Raw genomic sequence first — 19609 nt, forward strand, 5'->3', positions numbered from 1 at the left:
TTTCAATGCTCCCCATTCCCAATTACTTTTACATTGAAGTGATTGAAATCCAAGTGAAGATTAAATGGCATCATAAAAGTCAAATCCGGAATGGATAATATTCATTACGTGGTTGGTTGGGGTCAGTATCAGCACAATTACTATATTAAACTTTGAATCTTCAGATGTCCTGGTTCAAGCTAGAACTAAAGACAAATAATGATCTCCTCACACATTCCCCTGCAAGTATCTCTGTCACTCCTTTAAAATATTCCCCTTCTATGAACAAGCTCTTAAATATCACATCTGAATCAGTTTCCATCTGATTACACTCCTTGAGGATGTTCATCTACGTGTTCAATTAATAAAACAACAACGAGATTGGGACATTACTATTCAACCTGTCAAAGGAATTTAGGGGGGGGGGGGATTAGAAATAGTCAGTGAGGTAAACAAACATAATAGTTGAGTGGCAAATGACAATAGTGCTACCTTCCCAATATTTAACTGAAGGAAATAATGGGTTATCATGGCTGTATGTTGTGACAGACAGGGAGCCTGACACCTTGCATGTCATTTTAATATTACACTTATCCCATCCCCCTCGGATATTCCAGATTAATAAATTAAGGTTTTGTCAACTAATTACAAATCAGGCTAATTACAAATCAATAACATTAGCCAATTCCAAAACATGAAGCGCTGAGCATTGGGATCCAGACATCACGGACAACTGGCCTCAGTTCCCCGCTCACATCTGGCAGTGCTCTCCGTTTGAACCACGGGTCTCGGAGCATTTTTGAAAGCGGGGAGGCTGAGCGATCACTGATCACTGGCTTTGGGGGAAACCCGGTGAGGGAGTGGAGCAACCGAGTGGGGAGAGGGTGTGGAAGAAGGGTGTCCCCCCTCCCAGGGTAGGGACTTTTTGAAATTTGATGTATTACAATCATGTTTTAGTGCATTGTAGAAGTATGATTTCAATGTTTTTTGTATGAATTATTTTTAAGAGGTAACTTTTTAAGGGGTAACTTTATCCACAAAAAGGGTGATGGGTGTATGGAACAAGCTGCCAGAGGAGTTAGTTGAGGCAGGGACCATCCCAACATTTAAGAAACAGTTAGACTGATACATGGATAGGACAGGTTTGGAGGTATGGACCAAAAACAGGTAGCGTAGCTAGGACATGTTGGCGGGTGTGGGCAAGTTGCACCGAAGGGCCTGTTTTCATACTGTATCACTCTATGACTACATTATACCTCCACCATGCATGAATGCTTCAAAATCAAGTGATTGAGTTTTATTGCCATATACTCAAGAATAGAAACATAGAAAATAGGTGTAGGAATAGGCCATCGGTCCTTCGAGCCAGCACTGCCATTCAATATGATCATGGCTATTCATCTAAAATCAGTACCTATTTCCGGTTTTCCCCATATCCCTTGATGTCATTAGCCCCAAGAACTAAATGTAACTCTCTCTTAAAAACATTCAGTGAATTGGCCTCCACTGCCTTCTGTGGCAGAGAATTCCACAGATTCACAACTCTCTGCATGAAGAAAGTTTGTCTTCATCTCAGTCCTAGCTGGCCTACCCTTTATTCTTAAACTGTGACCTCTGGCTCTGAACTCCCCCAACATTGGGAACATTTTTCCTACAGTTACAGTAAGTGAAAATCTAGCAGGCAAGCAGGATGCTTTCTCCAACCACCCCCATTTGAAGTCCAATATATTCCACCATTTCTACCCAGTGCTTGGTATTTACTTACAGCAGCCACTGGTTGTCCTCCAGGATGCACCAAGCCGCAGCCTGGTCCATGCCGATTACCTGGGCGAATTCGACGCAATGACTCTCACGGCAGCGGCGCAACGCTTCCAGCAGCCCAGGACTCTTGCACTGAGGGTGCTCCATGGCCGGAGCGGCAGTGAACGACTCGCCAGCCCGGCAAACACTCGCCAGCCCCGCTCCCCATCCGCATCTGTCCCCGCCGCTGCTTCTGCTTCCAACTCCCGTGGCCCATGCAGTTGATATGAGTTTTGAAATTTTCGTTGATCACTGAATTTCTCACAACAGAGCGTGAGAAAATTTGTGATCAGCGTGAGAATTTGGCGAAATGCGACATTCTCACGCTCAATGCATGGATGTATCTCCCCATCTCTCCTCTCTCTCTCGCCTCTCTCTCTCTCTCTCTCTCTCTCTCTCTCCCCCCTCTCCCCCCATCTCTCCCCACCATTTCTCCCTCCCACCTCACTCTTCCCCTTGCTCTCTCTACCCTCTCTCTCCCCTCTCTTTCTCCTCTGTCGCTATCTCCTTTTTCTCTTTTCCCCCCTCTGACCCTCTTTCCCCATTTCTCTCTTTCCCCTCCTCTCTCCCTCTTCCCCCTCTCTCTTTTACCACCCCTCTCTCTCCTTCTCTCCTCCCCTCTCTCCTCCCTCTCCACCCCCTCTCTCTTCCCTCCCTCTCTCTCTTCCTTTCTCCCCCTCTCTTTCTCCCCCTCTCCCCTCTCTCCCCCCCTCTCCCCGCCTCCCTCTCCCACCTCTCTCCCCCCTCCTCTCCCCCCCGTCCCTCTCTCTCTCCCCCCTCTCTCTCGCTTCCCCCTCTCTCGCTTCCTTCCCCCCTCGCTCCCACCTCACTCTCCCCCCCTCTCCTCCTCCTCCCCTCCCTCCCCCTCCTCCTCTCCCTCCCCTCTCCCTCCCTCTCTCTCCCCATTCTCTCCTCCTCTGTCTCACCCCCCCTCTCTCTCCCCCCACTGTCTCCCTGTCGTGAGAGTTGGCAGCCCTGTAATTTTTTAAGCCCATCTGAGAGAGCTGCTGACATAACTGAAAGAATACAGCTTCAGTGCAGCTTTCATAGAATGATACATTGTGGAAACAGGCCCTTTGGCCCAAACTGCCCACAGTGGCCAACATGTCCCAGCTACACTAGTCCCACCTGCCTGCGTTTGGTCCATATCCCTCCAAACCTGTCCTATCCATGTACCTGTCCCTAATTGTTTCTTAAACGTTGGGATAATCCCTGCCACAACTACCTCCTCTGGCAGCTTGTTTCATACACCCATCACCCTTTGTGTGAAAAAGGGGTTCCTTAAGTGTCAGTCTAGATTTTTGTCGTGTGTTCAGAGGGAATTTTGAACTTGCATTCTTCTGCCTCAACTGAGGCTAGCGTCTACTGCGGCATAGTTGATACAACGATCATATGACATGGTAACAACACAAGTGCTGGAGTAACTCAACGGATCAGGCAGCATCTCAGTAGAACATGGATAGGTGATATTTTGGATTGGGACTCTTCTTCAGACAGAAGAAGGCTGCCAAGCTGAAACGTCACCTATCCATGTTCTCCAGAGATGCTGCTTGACCTGCTGAGTTACACAAACACTTAGTGCTATCCTAAATTAGGACCAGGGGTTCTAAGTAGGAAATCGGTCTAAAGAAGGATTCTGACCCAAACCACGTTACCCATCCATGTTCTCCAGAGATGCTGCCTGATCAGCTGAGTTACTCCAGCACTTTGTGTCGCTTTTGATAAACCAGCATCTATAGTTCCGTGTTTCTGCATATGTCATGGCAAATCGGTCTGAAATAATTGAATTCAACTTTATCTGGGAGGAAGACCTCTTTACCACAGAAAGAGCCTTCATTGATAATGTAATTTTCCCAGAAAAGGGATGACAGGCACAAAAAAATTGCAAATCTTTTTTACCCATCACTGTCTCTAATTTTATCTCAGTAACTAAGGCTGTCTCCCATCCGCAACTGACCACAATATTTATCAAAGAAAACAAAGGAACCAAATTATAGAATATACAAAATGGTTCTGAGATACTATAGAAATAACTAATGCCACTTTGAGAAATTGATCCCAAACAAAAATATAGGCATAATCCCCAGAGACAATGTACCATAAACCCTCGTTATTGCTGATTTGGTTATAATGGGATGCCTCTTTAAGAACCCAGGCTGCAAGTTACACTGTGGTGGCAAAAAATCAACACTTAACTCTATTCAACGTAACAAAGAGCCTTTAGTATTTTTAGCTTGCAGTTAAAAAATAATTGTTAAGTGTAGTTTGTAAATCAATGGCGAAGTCCATTGCAAAAATGTATCAATGTATATACGTGAAACATAATGAGTTCAAATAAAGTACCAGTGGTTCATTCTTTTTGTAGATATTCCTGGTACTTCCTTCAAACCATTTTACCAGCTGTTAATGTGACTCAATCTTTAGTCAAAGTCAAAGTCAAAGTAAACTTTATTGTCAATTCAATTATGCAACAGTAGTTACACAGAGGATCAAAATTACATTTCCCCATACTCTAAATGTGCAAGTAATATTAAAAACACAGACAGACAACATACCAATAAAAATAGACAATAGACAATAGACATACATTATTTAAAATATTAAAATATGCACAGTATGCCAAAATGTAGCAAAAACTTTGAGGTATTTTAAAAAAGGTGCAACAATGAAAGGTGCAATATAGAAAAAGTGCAAATTTCGTACTGGAGACATTGAGCCGAAGTTATTTTCACAGTTTGTTTGTCTTTGTTTGGGTAATGTTCATGGAATTTTCTTAAGTGTGTTGAGTAGTCTGATGGCCTGAGAAAAGAAGCTGTTTCTGAATCTGGTGGTTTTGCTCCGCATGCTGCGGTAGCGCTTACCGGAAGGTAGGAGGGTGAACAGTTTGTGTGCTGGGTGAGTGGTGTCTTTGATAATATTGCTTGCTCTCTTGTGACAGCGAGATGGGTATAGGTCCTGGATTGCTGGTTGGGGTGATCTGGTGATCTTCTCCGCTGTCCTCACCACTCTCTGTAGGGCCTTCTGGTCAGCAGCAGAGCAACTGCCATACAACACTGAGAGACTGCTGGTAAGAATGCTCTCAATGGCACCCCTGTAAAAAGTCGTGAGGGCAGAAGGGGGGAGGTCAGCTCTCCTCATCCATCGAAGGAAGTGGAGGCGTTGCTGTGCCTTCTTGACTAGGGAGATGGTGTTGGTGGACCATGTCTGATCATCTGTGATGTGCACTCCCAGGAACTTGGTGCTTTTCACAGACTCCACTGCACTGCCATTGATGGTGAGTGGGGTGTGCTGTCTGTTTCTTCCTGAAGTCCACAGTTATTTCTTTTGTTTTATCGACATTGAGTTGAAGGTTATTGATATCACACCAGTTGATGAGTTGTTGAACCTCCTCTCTGTAGGCTGAATCGTCATCGTGGCTGATTTAACGGGATAGAAACATAGAAACATAGAAAATAGGTGCAGGAGTAGGTCATTCGGCCCTTCGAGCCTGCACCGCCATTCAATATGATCATGGCTGATTATCCAACTCAGTATCCCGTACCTGCCTTCTCTCCATACCCCCTGATCCCATTAGCCACAAGGGTCACAAGGGATATTAGATTAAAGGGGCTGTCCCACTGTACGAGCTAATTCAAGAGCTCCCCCGCGTTTCCCCTGATTCGAACTCGGAGAATTACGGTAATAGCCGCTCGTAGGTACTCGGGGCTCTCGTGGACATTTTTTTGTTTCAACATGTTGAAAAATGTTCACGAGTCTTCACGAGCTTACCACTTTCCCGAGTACCTGCCTTTAGCGTTACAAGGCGCTAAGAGATGTCACGAGCTCCGACGTACCCGCTACGTACGTTCTATGTGCTTACCACAAGTTTGATTTTTTTACAACTCGGGAGAGCTCTTGAATTACCTCGTACAGTGGGACAGGCCCTTTAGAATAAAACACTCCTGATTCTGAACTAACAACTGTTGTCAATTGCCGCGAACCGCAGCCTGCAGGAGAGGGAAGCTTGGAAGCTGAGGAAGGAGCCGCTGACATTGACGGTTGAGGAGGGAGCCGCTGGCATTGAAGGACACGAGGAGTGGGCTGATAGGAGAGGGACCGGGGTATTGTCTCCAGTGCCTTTAAGGTCGGCTGCAGAAGGTACCTCCTGGACACAGAGGCGGTCTTATGAGGAGAGGGACATTGGTTCATGGGCCGAGCCGGTCAAGGGCAACAGAGGATGCCCTGCAGCAGCCTGGGGCTTACTTGGATCGGGAGCCCCTCCAGTACATCAACTGCGTGGACTTTTTATATATGGCACCAAAATATGGCGACACGTGCATGTATGATCTATGCAAAATGAATTTAACTGTGCAGTGCACATGTGACAATAAATCACCTTTGAACCTGGAGCCGGTGGAAGGCAGCGGTGCTAACTATTACGATGCCAGTTTGACCTGTGGGTTTAAGCCACATTTGGACGGTATGTTTCACTCATTAAGATTTCTTATCTATATTACTAAAAATCTGATCTTGACCACTTCCTGTTGTTCTGTATATTGATTTTAGAAAAAAACACTGCTACTTACGGCTGTGATTTTTGGCCATCTTACTCAGTCCCCCTCCGCTGCGCAGGACAAGAGGATTTTGACAGAAAAATAAAAGCGTTATTAGAGTTTAAAAAATGTTGAGATTCTCTCGCCTGTAGGCCATGCCCCTTCCGGAGGAACTATAAAACAGAGAAGTGTGGAGGTGCCTCAGTTCTCTGCAAGATGGGGGAAGCGATTCTGAGCTGTGAATAACACTGAACACATGTCTACTAAACTGTGAGTGGTTTTACTGACCTGTCAGTGCCCTTAATGTGGTTTGAAAATGTAGTTTGAAAATGCAAAAGTGTGTTTTGGTTTGAAAGTGCTAAAGGAAGTTGTATTGCCTTTGGTTTTGAAAGTGCTAAAGTAAGCTGTGTTGCCTTTGGTTTTGAAAGTGCTAAAGCAGGTGTGTTGCCTTTGGTTTTGAAAGTGCTAAAGTAAGCTGTGTTGCCTTTGGTTTTGAAAGTGCTAAAGCAAGCTGCCTTGTCTAATTAGAGCTGCCTTGCATAATTAGAGTTGCTTTGCATAATTAGAGCTGCCGCCTAATTAGAGCTGCCGCCTTGTATTCTCTATAATTAAAACGTATAATCTTGACCACTTCCTGTTTGTACTTTCTATTGATTTTAGTAAAAAACGCTACGACGTACGGCTGTGATTTTTGGCCATCTTACTCAGAGTCCCCCTCCGCTCATATAGGTGCCGAGGATTTTTCGCATTGATGAAAAATAATAGTTATTAGTGTTTATAAAATGTTGAGATTCTCTCTCCTGAAGGCCATGCCCCTTCCGGAGGGACTATAAAACCCGGAAGTGTGGAGGTGCCTAAGTTCTCTGCAAGATGGGGGAGCGAGAGGTCGTAATTCTCAGTCTGAGCTGTGAATAACAATGAACACATGTTCACTGAACTGTGAGTGGTTTTACTGACCTGTCAGTGCCCTTAATGTGGTTTGCAAATGTAGTTTGAAAATGCTAAAGCTGTGTCGTCTTTGGTTTTGAAAGTGCTAAAGCAAGCTGTGTTGCCTCTGGTTTTGAAAGTGCTAAAGCAAGTCCCCCTCCGCTCATAAGGTGCCGAAGGTGCCCATCAATGAAAAATAGAAGAGTTATTGGTGTTTAAAAAATGTTAAGATTCTCTCTCCTGTCAATCATGCCATAAAGGCCATGCCCCTTCTGGTAGGTGGGGGGTAGGGACTATAAAACCCGGAAGTGTGGGCGTGGCTCAGTCTCTGCAAGATGGGGGAGGGAGAGGTCACGACTCGCTGTCTTTAGTGGCCTTGCACCCGGCTTGAAATGGAATTTCAAGGAATAGCCGTGAGTCAACTACGAGCCCACCAGCCGTGAGTGAGTGAGCTGCCAGCACAACAGGCTTGAGTGATTGAGCCGACAGTCCAAGAATCCATTAGGCCCACAATGTCCATACTAGCCCTCTGGAAACCAGTTCCTTCAGCGCACAACACCCATACTAGCGCTCCAGAAAGACCCCCCCACTGGCCACCAATATTGGAATTGGTGGAGTGGTGGAATATTGCGTTCGGGGACCAGCCCTCCAATGTGATGCTGGGACCCAACGGGTCCCACTTTGTCTAGTTTAGTCTAAAAGTTTTTTTTTGTCAAACTGTATTTAGTAAGTTGAACGCTGATATTCCTCAAGTGTCATATTTATCTCAAAAATAAAGAAGATTAACAAAAAAAAAGAAGTAATAGAGATGCTGCCCATCATTTTGGGATATCTAAAGTGCTTTTTATCTAAAGAATCAATTCAATGGTTCTATATTATCACGTACAGAGGTATAGTGAAATAATATATATTTTGCACAGTTCAGTACAAAGTGTTTAGTAATAGTCCGCTGAGACAATATACAAAAGTCGCCAGGATTTGGCGCCATTTTCAAAGTCCAGTCCGGTGGGTGTGCGTGATTTAGTGGAGCGGCGCCCGATCCTTGCAAGGCCCAAGCTGCTGTAGGGCCTCCATTTAGCGAACCGTTGTCCCTTTCCTCACCTGTGCCGCGAGACGCCTCCTGCAGCCAGCCTTGAGCATGCGGAAGGTAACACTCTAGTTCACTCTCTTACCGGTCCTTTGTTCTTGCGTCCGCTGTCGTCTCCTTTCACCCTCCACTGCTGTCGTTGAGGGATGGGCTCATGAGCCTTCCTTTGACCGCGCGGTTCATCGGGACTTACTCCACACCTTGTTGTTTAATTGTTTAAATAGGAACCAATTATCTGTGAATCTGGGATACTTTGGCTTTGATTCTTGGTCTGTGTTGCCTGGCCGTAGCTGGGGCCAAATATTATTACTGAAATGGTTTCTTGCTGTATCTTTTGGCAAGGGGAAACAAAAATCAAAAGGGAAATACATTGATCGTTGCCAGTGACCTTTTAACTCTCTTGGAGGTTGTCCATTTTATTTACATGCTGACCAGGAAGTGGGTGTGAAGTTACCATTGTCAAATCTCCACAGGAATTATTTTTATCTTTGGGCTTAGTCTCAGCCTACACACGGAGGACACTTACTAGATTTTAGTTTAGTTCAGAGGTACAGTGTGGAAACGGGCCCTTCAGCCCACCGAGTCAGTACCGACCAGCGATCCCTGCACACTAGAACTGTCCTACATACTTGGGGTAATTTACAATTTTTTTTACCAATGCCAAATTACCTTAAAAACCTGCGCATCTTTGGAGTGTGGGAGGAAACCCGGAGTAAACCCAGTGTAAGTGTGCATACTCCATACAGACAGCACCTGGAGTCAAATCGAAACCGGGTCTCTGGTGCTGTAAGGCAACAATGCTATTTTTACACACACCTTGCCACTACCTGCTTTTGGTCCATACCTCCAAACCTGCCCTATCCATGTATCAGTCTAACTTTTTCTTAAATGTTGGGATGGTCCCTGCCTCAACTACCTCCTCTGGCAGCTTGTTCCATACACCCATCACCCTTTGTGTGGATAAAGTTACCCCTTAAAAAGTTACCTCTTAAAAATACTTCATACAATAAACGTTGAAATCATACTTCTACAATGCACTAAAACATGATTTGAATACATAAAATTTCAAAAAGTCCCTACCCTGGGAGGGAGGGACATCCTTCTTCCACACCCTCTCCCCATCGGTTGCTCTATTCCCTCACCGGGTACCCCCAAGGCCAGTGATCAGTGATCGCACAGCCTCCCCCCTTTCAAAAATGCTCTAATCCAATTTAAAGCATATATATTGCATTCAAGTGAAGGTGGAGCCATCTTGGGGAACGCTGCTAACCAGCAGCCGTCCGTTTAATTCATTTTTTTAAAGGTTTTTAGTAAGTCTTGCTCTTCGTTTGTTGGAGAAATGGACTTCTTAATGTGGGGAGAAGGAGGTAATTATACTTCTAGGTCCCTACCTGGTCGGTGAGGCAGCTTTTTTCTCCGGGCTGCCCGTCGACCCATCCTCGTGGCCTACCAGCAGGCGTGGAGCACCATTTCCTGGTGGGGACCGCTCAGCACCTCGGCTTCGTTGGCGGGACAGCGCTGGAGTGCTATAGCGGAATGGAGCGGGCGATGCCTTGCCTGGGTCGCCGCGCTGGATCGACGCGCTGGAGCTCCGGTGAGCTGTGACCGCCGAGATCAACACCTCCGGGCTGCGGGTCTGCGGAGCGGAGCGGGCGGCGCCGACTTTAACATCGGGAGCCTGGGAGCTCCAATCTGGCGCGGCCTTGTCGGCTTCGGAAGCCAACAATCCCCTGCTAGGAAGCGGCCGTTCCAGGTGGCCCAGCCGCTGTGAGGACTCTCCCGGCGCCGGGGCAACAGCACCCGGCCAGAACGGCCAGGAACATCGGGCCTCCGTGGGCAATAGCAGCCTCAATAGGCCTGACTTTGGGTGAACTGGGGATGGGGACTGGACATTGTGCCTTCCCCCACAGTGGTATCCATTGTGGGGGGATGATTTTTTGTATGTAAGTTAACATGTTCGTTTGTGTCCAAGATGGCTGTCGGAAGGGAGAGTGTACGCTAGCGCGCTTTAGCTGCCGCTGCTCTCTCTTCACATTGTGTTTTTTGGTTTTTTTTTTTGATTTTGTGTCTTTGGAGCGATTTCTATCTTTAATTTGTGTATTGATGATGTCCTTATTATTTATTTTTCCCCGACTATATGTTATTTTTCTCTTCTGTTAATTTTTGTAAGGTGACCTTGGGTGTCCAGAAAGGCGCCAGCAAATAAAATGCATTATTATTATTATTATTATTATTATTATTATTATTATTATTATTATTATTATTATTATTATTATTAAGTTATGAGACTCGCTACAGTATGCACCATGTTGCACAATTTCAAGCTGAAAAATGCAAATGTTCCGTACCAATGGGAGGGGGCATCATCCTCCCAGCCCCCCACCCCCCCACCCTCCCTCGGGCTTGGTCTCTCGCAAATTTCTCACTCCCAACTCATCCAATGTTGGCAGCCCTGCATACACCCACCACCCTCTGTGTGAAAGATAAAGAGTAGGGGTAAATCAGCAGGTCGGGCAGCATCTCTGGAGGACATGGAGAGACGACATTTTGTTCGGAACCCTTTTTCAGTTGATCTTGTTTGACAAAACTAAAATTCTGAGGTGCTGAAAGTCTGAAATAAATATTGCATATTTAGTATATCAGACTGCACCTAGAGAGAGAGGGGAAACAGATTTAATGTTTCATCAGACCAGGAAGACGAGAGATGAACAGATAATGCATGGAGAAGAGGGATGTAGAAAACTGAGGACAGATCTGAAACAGATTGGAAGGTAGGTTCCGTTAGATGAAGATGACAAAGGGGATGGTGGTGTCGCATTACAAACGTCACGTGGAAATAATTTAAGGTCTCCTTTGGGATATATAATAACTCCCGTAATAACCGTAATGCCTCCATTGCTCCATAGGTAAAGTCAGGGGCAGTACAGTCGAGGGTCGAACTGTAATTTGATTATAATGGAGTTAGTTAATTTGAGAATGTATGTTAAATCCAGGCTCAATAGAGGGACGAGAAGAGAGAGCAGAAAATACAATAACTCAAAATGGGCAGCACAGTGGTAAAGTTGCTGCCCTACCACGCTAGAGACCCAGGTCCGATCCTGATTATGGCTATATCCGCACGGAGTTTGCATATTGTCCCTGTGACCGTGTGGATTTTCTCCGGGTATTCTGGTTTCGTCCCACACTCTAAAGACAGGCAGGTTTGTAAGTTGGCTTTGGTAAAAATTGTAAATTGTTGCAGGTGTGCAGGATTGTGCTCGTGAACGCAGTGATCGCTGGTCGGCGCGGACTCGGTGGGCCGAAGGCCTTGTTTTCACTCTGTATCTCTAAAGTAAAGAACAAAAAGCCCTTGAATTATCTAATGTTGCTCAGCCACAGATAACTGGTTGTGACCCACTCACTAGGAATGGAAATTTATTATCTAGCTTGTGTTTCGCTCAGTTACACACATAATCAGCCAATTCTTTTTTTTTAATGACTCCTGTGATCTCAAGACTGAATTTCTCTCTCTTTAAATGATTTTAGGATACAGGGGTTGGGAAGTCGAGTATAGTGTGCCGGTTCGTCCAAGACACCTTCGATGTCAATACTCTGCCCACAATTGGGTGAGTATGGATGGATTAATGGCGTTTCTCACATTCCTGGATTTTTCATCCCATATTATTGTTGAACTGACTTGTTGTTTCATCTGAATTGCTTTACAGCGCATCGTTTATGACTAAGACCGTGAGTTGTGGGAATGAGCTCCACAAGTTTCTGATTTGGGATACGGCTGGACAAGAGCGGGTAGGTAACTCTGGACTTTTACTGTTTGCGGGTCGGGGATAAACCCCCCAATATATAACACGTTATTTACACCGTGACCCAGGGAAATCTGGCTGTGGATAAGTAGGAAAGACACAAGGTGCTGGTGTAAATCAGCGGGGTCAGGCACCAGCCTCGAGAACATGGATCGGGTCAGGACAAAGGGTGGTGGGTGTATGGAACAAGCTACCCGAGGAGGTGCAGTAGTTGAGGCAAGGTCCCCTTCATTTAAAAAACAGACAGGTACAAGGATAGGAGGCTGTGAGTGAAGAAGGGTTTCGGCCCGAAACGTTGCCCATTTCCTTCGCTCCATAGATGCTGCTGCACCCGCTGAGTTTCTCCAGCTTTTTTGTGTACCCTAGGTACAAGGATAGGACAGATTTGGAGGGATATGGGCCAAACGAGGGCAAGTGGGGCTAGTGTAGCTGGGACATGTTGGCCGATGTGGGCAAGTTGGTCCAAAAGGCCTGTTTCCATGCGATATCACTCTATAATCCTTCTTCAGAGCCTTCTCCCATCTCCAACATCCCACCTCCTCTTGAACTCCCCCTGACGGCCTTTTACCCTTGCTGGACCTTTATATTTCCAACTGCTAGCATGACATTAATCATCGTGACCTCTTCACTTCCCTTCCATTCCTTGCGGCCCCTTCGGCCCACCGCGTACACACTCACACATTCATTACCCATTCACACCATTTCTATATTATCCCACTTTCTCATCCACTCCCTACATACTGGGGGCAATTTACAGAGACCAATCAACCTGCAAACTCGCACGCCTTTGGGATGTGGGAGAAAACTGGAGAACCCGGAGGAAACCCATGCGGTCACAGGGAGAACGTGCAAACTCCACTCAGACAGCACCCAAGGTCAGGATCTAACTCAGTTGCCTGGCACTGTGAGGCAGCAGCTCTACCAGCTGTGCCACTGGGCTGCCCTAATGGATAAGGAGGTTAGGTTTTGGGATTACAATATAAGAACAGCACAATGTAAGGTGTTGTTTCCCACAATGTAAGGGAGGCACAGTGGTGTTGTGATAGAGTTGCTGCCTTACAGCACCAGAGACACTGGTTCGATCCTGACTATCGTACGATCTCTCTGTGGCCGCATGGGTTTTCTCCGGATGCTCCGGTTTCCTCCCACATTCCAAAGACGTGCAAGTTTGTAGGTTAATTGACTTGTGCAAATTGTTACTAGTGTGTAGGATAGAACTAGTTTTCAGGCGATTGTTGATGGGTGCAGACCCTGCTTCCACGCTGAGTCTGTATGTAACATGTACTTCAGACGAAGGCTTAAATATTCCAGGTTTGGAAATGCCTTTTGAGCTAATGTGAGAGCTTTAATTTCAATGCAAGGTATTTTGCTAGTCTCCTTCCCCGTCACATTTTATAAATAACTGCTTTGTCCCTCTTTTCCATCAGGTCAATACTGTCTGGCTTTGCTCCTTGTGGGTGGGTTTTCTTGGCAAGAAACATAGAGCTCAAAATCGAGCTCAGGGCCTCGCTCAGTGATTTTTGCTGGAAGCAATGGTGCAGCCAAAGGGTGACACTTTTCTGGGCATTTTGCCTTGCTCTAGTTGATTTCACAATTTGGGAGAAAACTTAATGTGTTGTTAAATGATAGTGACTTTAGTCTTTAGCCACCCGAAACTCGGTTTGTCAAGTTTCACCCACTCACTCAACCCATTCACACTCTGACGCAGGCTCCAAATAACCTCACTGCACCAGGCCCTCCAAACTATTTTTGTTTCAAACCTCAGGTTGGGTGGCCATCTTCAGAAAACGTTCGTTCAGTTTGCAAGTGTGTGTTCAGTTTCCAGCACAGGATCACTCTGCCTCTGCAGATGCCGCTTGACCCACTGAGTTCTTTCAGCAGTTTGTTTATATCTTTGGTGAACTTCCAGCTGCCTATCACATTAAATCCCTGTCCCACTCCCACCTCGATCCCTCTGTGTTTGGACTCCTACAATGCCTGGCATAAGTTTGAGGAGCTGAATTTCAATTTTAGACTGGGGACACTTTAACGCTCAGGACTTAATATTGTGTTAAACATTTTCAAGTAAACTCCCTTTTATTTACCGAAGATAGACACAAAATGCTGGAGTACCTCACTGGGTCAGGCAGCATTTCTGGAGAAAAAGAATAGGTGACATTCAAGTGCTACAAAAAAAAGTGATTGATCAAGACAAGGGAACATAAAATCTGTCGCCTGGGTAGAATGCACACATGTTTATTTACCGTATTTCCCGGCAATGAAGACGCACCTGCGTCGGAGATGCACCCCCATTTTGAGATGATAAATTTTGAAAAAAGGCTGGCGGGACAGGATCAAGGGTTTGGTTTTGTCAGTAGAAAGGAAATGTGAAACTTCTTCAAGGAGGCAATGAAGACCGGGGAGCCTCCATCTTTGCCTGTCCCACAATGCACTGTGGTTCAGGTCAGAGGGATAGGGACATCTTGGTTCAGGGAGATCACATAATGGGGTGAGAGAGAGAGAGAGAGAGACGGAGCAGCCAGCCTTGCGCCCAGTAGCGACCCGCCAACCATCACCTCCACAATTTTCGCCTGTGCCGAAGGAAACCATTGCTGGCTGGCGGGCAGGTCAGCAGAAGGCGCTGAGGTGGTGGACGGTTCCACTGTCCGGTCCCGGGTACTGAGTGAGTTGCTGGCATGATCCCCGACCCCCTCCTTGTCAACGCTCCTGCCCTCCCCGCAACTTTACCCCTGGCAGCCGAACCAAGTTTACTACTTTGTTCAGCCCGGGCCAGACTCCCCACACACGCTGTGAAAGGAACTATCCCCCCCCCCCAGTGGCGCTGTCCTTTAGTAGCCACTTCCCAATTTACAGCTGCTTCCCATCAGCTGCCAGCAATGAGGGATGGACTTGGCTATCCCTCAGTAAAGCAACATCATTCTTGATGTTGCTATGCTGAGGGATAGCCAAGCCTATCTTTCTTGGCATCTCTCCAGCCATATCTGTAACTGATTTATGTTCTGCTGCATCTTTTGACAACCTTCCTCACTGTCTACAACCCCACCCAATAGAAATGGGTAGAAACCATAAACTAAATAAAATCTAACAAATATTTAATTGTTCCATAAATATAATCAACTGAAAATTATGTGTTTTGACTAAAATTACCAATAAAAACACACATCTTTAGTTCGCTGTTCCCCAGTTAAAGTTGCATATTGAAGTTTCCACGTCTGATAAATTTAAAGGGAATTTGAAAGTCAAATGGGCATTTTACACTCCCTTACCCCCAAAACCACGTGTATTGAAATACAGTGAAAAGCTTTTGTTTAGTTTAGTGTATTTTGTTTAGTTCAGTGATACAGCATGGAAACAGGCCCTTTGGCACACCGAGTCAGTGCCGACCAGCGATCCCCGCACACTAACACTATCCGACACACTGGGGACAAGATACAATTTTACCAAGCAAATTAGCCTACAAAACTGTGTGGGAAGAAACCGTAGCACCTGGAGGAAACACATGCAACGTACAAACTCCATACATACAGCATTTGTAGTCGGGATTGTAAAACGTAACCCCACTTTTTAAGAAGGGAGGGAGAGAGAAAATGGGGAATTACAGACCAGTTAGTCTAACATCGGTAGTGGGGAAACTGCTAGAGTCAGTTATTAAAGATGGGATAGCAGCACATTTGGAAAGTGGTGAAATCATTGGACAAAGTCAGCATGGATTTACGAAAGGTAAATCATGTCTGACGAATCTTATAGAATTTTTCGAGGATGTAACTAGTAGCGTGGATAGGGGAGAACCAGTGGATGTGGTGTATCTGGACTTCCAGAAGGCTTTCGACAAGGTCCCACATAAGAAATTAGTATACAAACTTAAAGCACAAGGCATTGGGGGTTCAGTATTGATGTGGATAGAGAACTGGCTGGCAAACAGGAAGCAAAGAGTAGGAGTAAACGGGTCCTTTTCACAATGGCAGGCAGTGACTAGTGGGGTACCCCAAGGCTCAGTACTGGGACCCCGGCTATTTACAATATATATTAATGATCTGGATGAGGGAATTGAAGGCAATATCTCCAAGTTTGCGGATGACAGTAAGCTGGGGGGCAGTGTTAGCTGTGAGGAGGATGCTAGGAGACTGCAGGGTGACTTGGATAGGCTGGGTGAGTGGGCAAATGTTTGGCAGATGCAGGTTAATGTGGATAAATGTGAGGTTATCCATTTTGGTGGCAAAAATAGGAAAGCAGACTATTATCTAAATGGTGGCCGATTGGGAAAGGGGGAGATGCAGCGAGACCTGGGTGTCATGGTACACCAGTCATTGAAGGTAGGCATGCAGGTGCAGCAGGCAGTAAAGAAAGGGAATGGTATGTCAGCTTTCATTGCAAAAGGATTTGAGTATAGGAGCAGAGAGGTTCTACTGCAGTTGTACAGGGTCTTGGTGAGACCACACCTGGAGTATTGCGTACAGTTTTGGTCTCCAAATCTGAGGAAGGACATTATTGCCATAGAGGGAGTGCAGAGACGGTTCACCAGACTGATTCCTGGGATGTCAGGACTGTCTTATGAAGAAAGACTGGATAGACTTGGTTTATACTCTCTAGAATTTAGAAGATTGAGAGGGGATCTTATAGAAACTTACAAAATTCTTAAGCGGTTGGACAGGCTAGATGCAGGAAGATTGTTCCCGATGTTAGGGAAGTCCAGGACAAGGGGTCACAGCTTTAGGATAAAGGGGAAATCCTTTAAAACCGAGATGAGAAGAACTTTTTTCACACAGAGAGTGGTGAATCTCTGGAATTCTCTGCCACAGAGGGTAGTTGAGGCCAGTTCATTGGCTATATTTAAGAGGGAGTTAGATGTGGCCCTTGTGGCTAAGGGGATCAGGGGGTATGGAGAGAAGGCAAGTACGGGATACTGAGTTGGATGATCAGCCATGATCATATTGAATGGCGGTGCAGGCTCGAAGGGCCGAATGGCCTACTCCTGCACCTAATTTCTATGTTTCTATGTTTTCTATGTTTCTATGATTGAACCCAGGTCTCTGCACTGTAAAGCAGCAACTCTACCGCTGCGCCACTGTTGCGTGCTATCCAGTCAGGAGAAAGACTATACATATAACCATATAACCATATAACAATTACAGCACGGAAACAGGCCATCTCGGCCCTACAAGTCCATGCCGAACAAATTTTTTTCCCCATTAGTCCCACCTGCCTGCACTCGTACCATAACCCTCCATTCCCTTCTCATCCATATGCCTATCCAATTTATTTTTAAATGATACCAATGAACCTGCCTCCACCACTTCCACTGGGAGCTCATTCCACACCGCCACCACTCTCTGCGTAAAGAAGTTCCCCCTCATATTACCCCTAAACTTCTGTCCCTTAATTCTGAAGTCATGTCCCCTTGTTTGAATAATGATTACAATGATTACAATGATTACATGATTACAATCGAGCATTCCAGAGTGCACAGATACAGGATAAAGGGAATAACATGAATAATGTTCACTGCAAGACAAAGTCCAGTGAAGTCCGATCAATGATAATCCGAGGGACACCAATGTTGACTTCAAATGATTTTTACAATGACTTCAAAAAATGGATCTGACAAAAAATCCATTAATTTTCAATTGAGAAAATTATAATGAGGCCCCTTTTGGGCTATGGAGGGCCTCCTGTGGGAGTTTTAGAAAAAATAAGAATGTAGTCCACATCCTTGACCTAAACATAACTTGTGTGCAAAATTACAGGTTTTTAAGTTGTTTAGTTGCTGAGATTTCTAGAGGGTACATGGACATTCCAGTTTCTTATTCATTAGTTTATGGTTTTCTGAGTCACAGTGAAAGACAGACAGACTGGTTTATTGTGGCTTTATGTTCTCTTTCTCACAGGAGGATTGTTTTTGTGGGTAGCTGCTCAACAAAAACATTGAAAGATCTGCCCACTAAGTTGCTGACATGTACTATTGTTTGTCCTATGCCAATTTTGCAATATTCAATTTTCAATATTGCAACTTTTAAGAAAAACATTTGAACAGTTACATGGATAGGATAGGTTTAGAGGAATATGGACCAAGCTCAGGCAGGTGGGACTACTGTAGGTGGGACCTGTTGGTCGGTGTGGTCAAGTTGGGCCTAATGGGCCTGTTTCCATGCTCTATGACTCTTTGACTCTTAAGACATGGACGTTTCACTGTAGTACAGAGGGATTGTGGCAGTGTTGAAAGTGCAGCCTTCCTGGTGAGAAGGGTCTTCAACCCTTAACTTTACTGTTTCACTTTCCATTGATGCTGCCTGACCTCCTGTTTCATGCATTTTCTGATTTCATTTTGGATTTACAGCATCTACAGTTCTTTTGCTTCTCATTTCCTGATGATGATTTATTTATCTTGGAGACGTGCCAGCTTTTTGGGCATGTCCTGGTTTGAAACAATGTACAGTAAAACTGCGCAAACACCATGCAAAATTTAAAATTCTGGTTGCTTTTACACAGGTTTTGCCAATTTTGAGTGAATTCCAGCGAAAACAGGATTATGAGAAAAACAATCACAAACTGTTTTGAATTATGATTTTTGAATCCACATCAGTGTGATTAATTCTTCCCTAACAAAACTCAAGCAGAACGAGCCAACTAAAAGAAAAGGAACCATAATTGATGTTAGTACTAGGGAAAAAAATGTAGATGGATATGCTTAATATCTTGAAAGGCACACAATTTAAATCATTGGTCCATTTTGGTAAAAGTGATTTAAAAATATTTTGCGTTTGAAAAATAGTTTAGTTTGGTTAGTTCATTATTATCACGTATACCGAGCTCCAGTGAAAAGATTTTGTTTGAGTGCTATCCCATCAAACAAAAAACTATACATAATTATAACCCGTCCATCCACAGTGTACAGATAAAGGGTACAACATTTAGTGCAAGTTAAAGTCCGATTAAAGATAGTTTAAAGCTTGGTGTGTTAGATGGGAGGTCAGCACCCCACTCTAGTGATCCTGAAGTATTAAATCAAAATAATTAAATGATTCAATCTTCAAATATTGAATATTTTTTAACCCATTGTGCAAGGGTATGTTCAAGTAATTAAGTTAAACCAGTTCAAGGGTGGGGACACAAGAGATTATAAACTGGCTTTGTATGCGTGTACTCTATGGGGAGAATTAGCCTGTTATCCCTTGCACCCCGCCCTTGCCCTCAGCCATCAGGACAGTCTTAAGGCACAAGCGCAGTTTGCGATTGGCAAATGCACAATGCATTTTTTTTGGACAACTGGTGCAGTTGGCATTTCGCAATGGGGCAGGCGATACTTGGAGTGGAAAATTTTGAAATGGAATTTGCTTTTGGACTTTTCTCACTTCCCTTTTAACTAAAACTTGAGGTTGGGTGCGACCTGCTTTTAGATCTCTGCTTGGTCATAGGTCATAAGGAATAGGAGTAGAAATAAGCCATTTGGCCCATCAAGTTTACTCCGCCATTCAATCATGGCTGAT

General features: G+C 45.0%; 1 protein-coding gene across 1 annotated transcript in view; it reads left to right on the plus strand.

Moving 5' to 3' along the window:
- The window catches only part of LOC129696241 (ras-related protein Rab-31-like), a 90170-nt gene that overhangs the window by 19976 nt on the left and 50585 nt on the right, over positions 1-19609 (plus strand). The window contains exons 2-3 of the mRNA XM_055633947.1: positions 11851-11930; positions 12030-12111. Of these exons, the coding sequence (XP_055489922.1) occupies positions 11851-11930; positions 12030-12111 (162 nt within the window). The remainder of the gene's footprint in view (positions 1-11850; positions 11931-12029; positions 12112-19609) is intronic.

The sequence above is a fragment of the Leucoraja erinacea genome, chromosome 4 (genome assembly GCF_028641065.1).
Source record: "Leucoraja erinacea ecotype New England chromosome 4, Leri_hhj_1, whole genome shotgun sequence".
NCBI classification, from domain to species: domain Eukaryota; kingdom Metazoa; phylum Chordata; class Chondrichthyes; order Rajiformes; family Rajidae; genus Leucoraja; species Leucoraja erinaceus.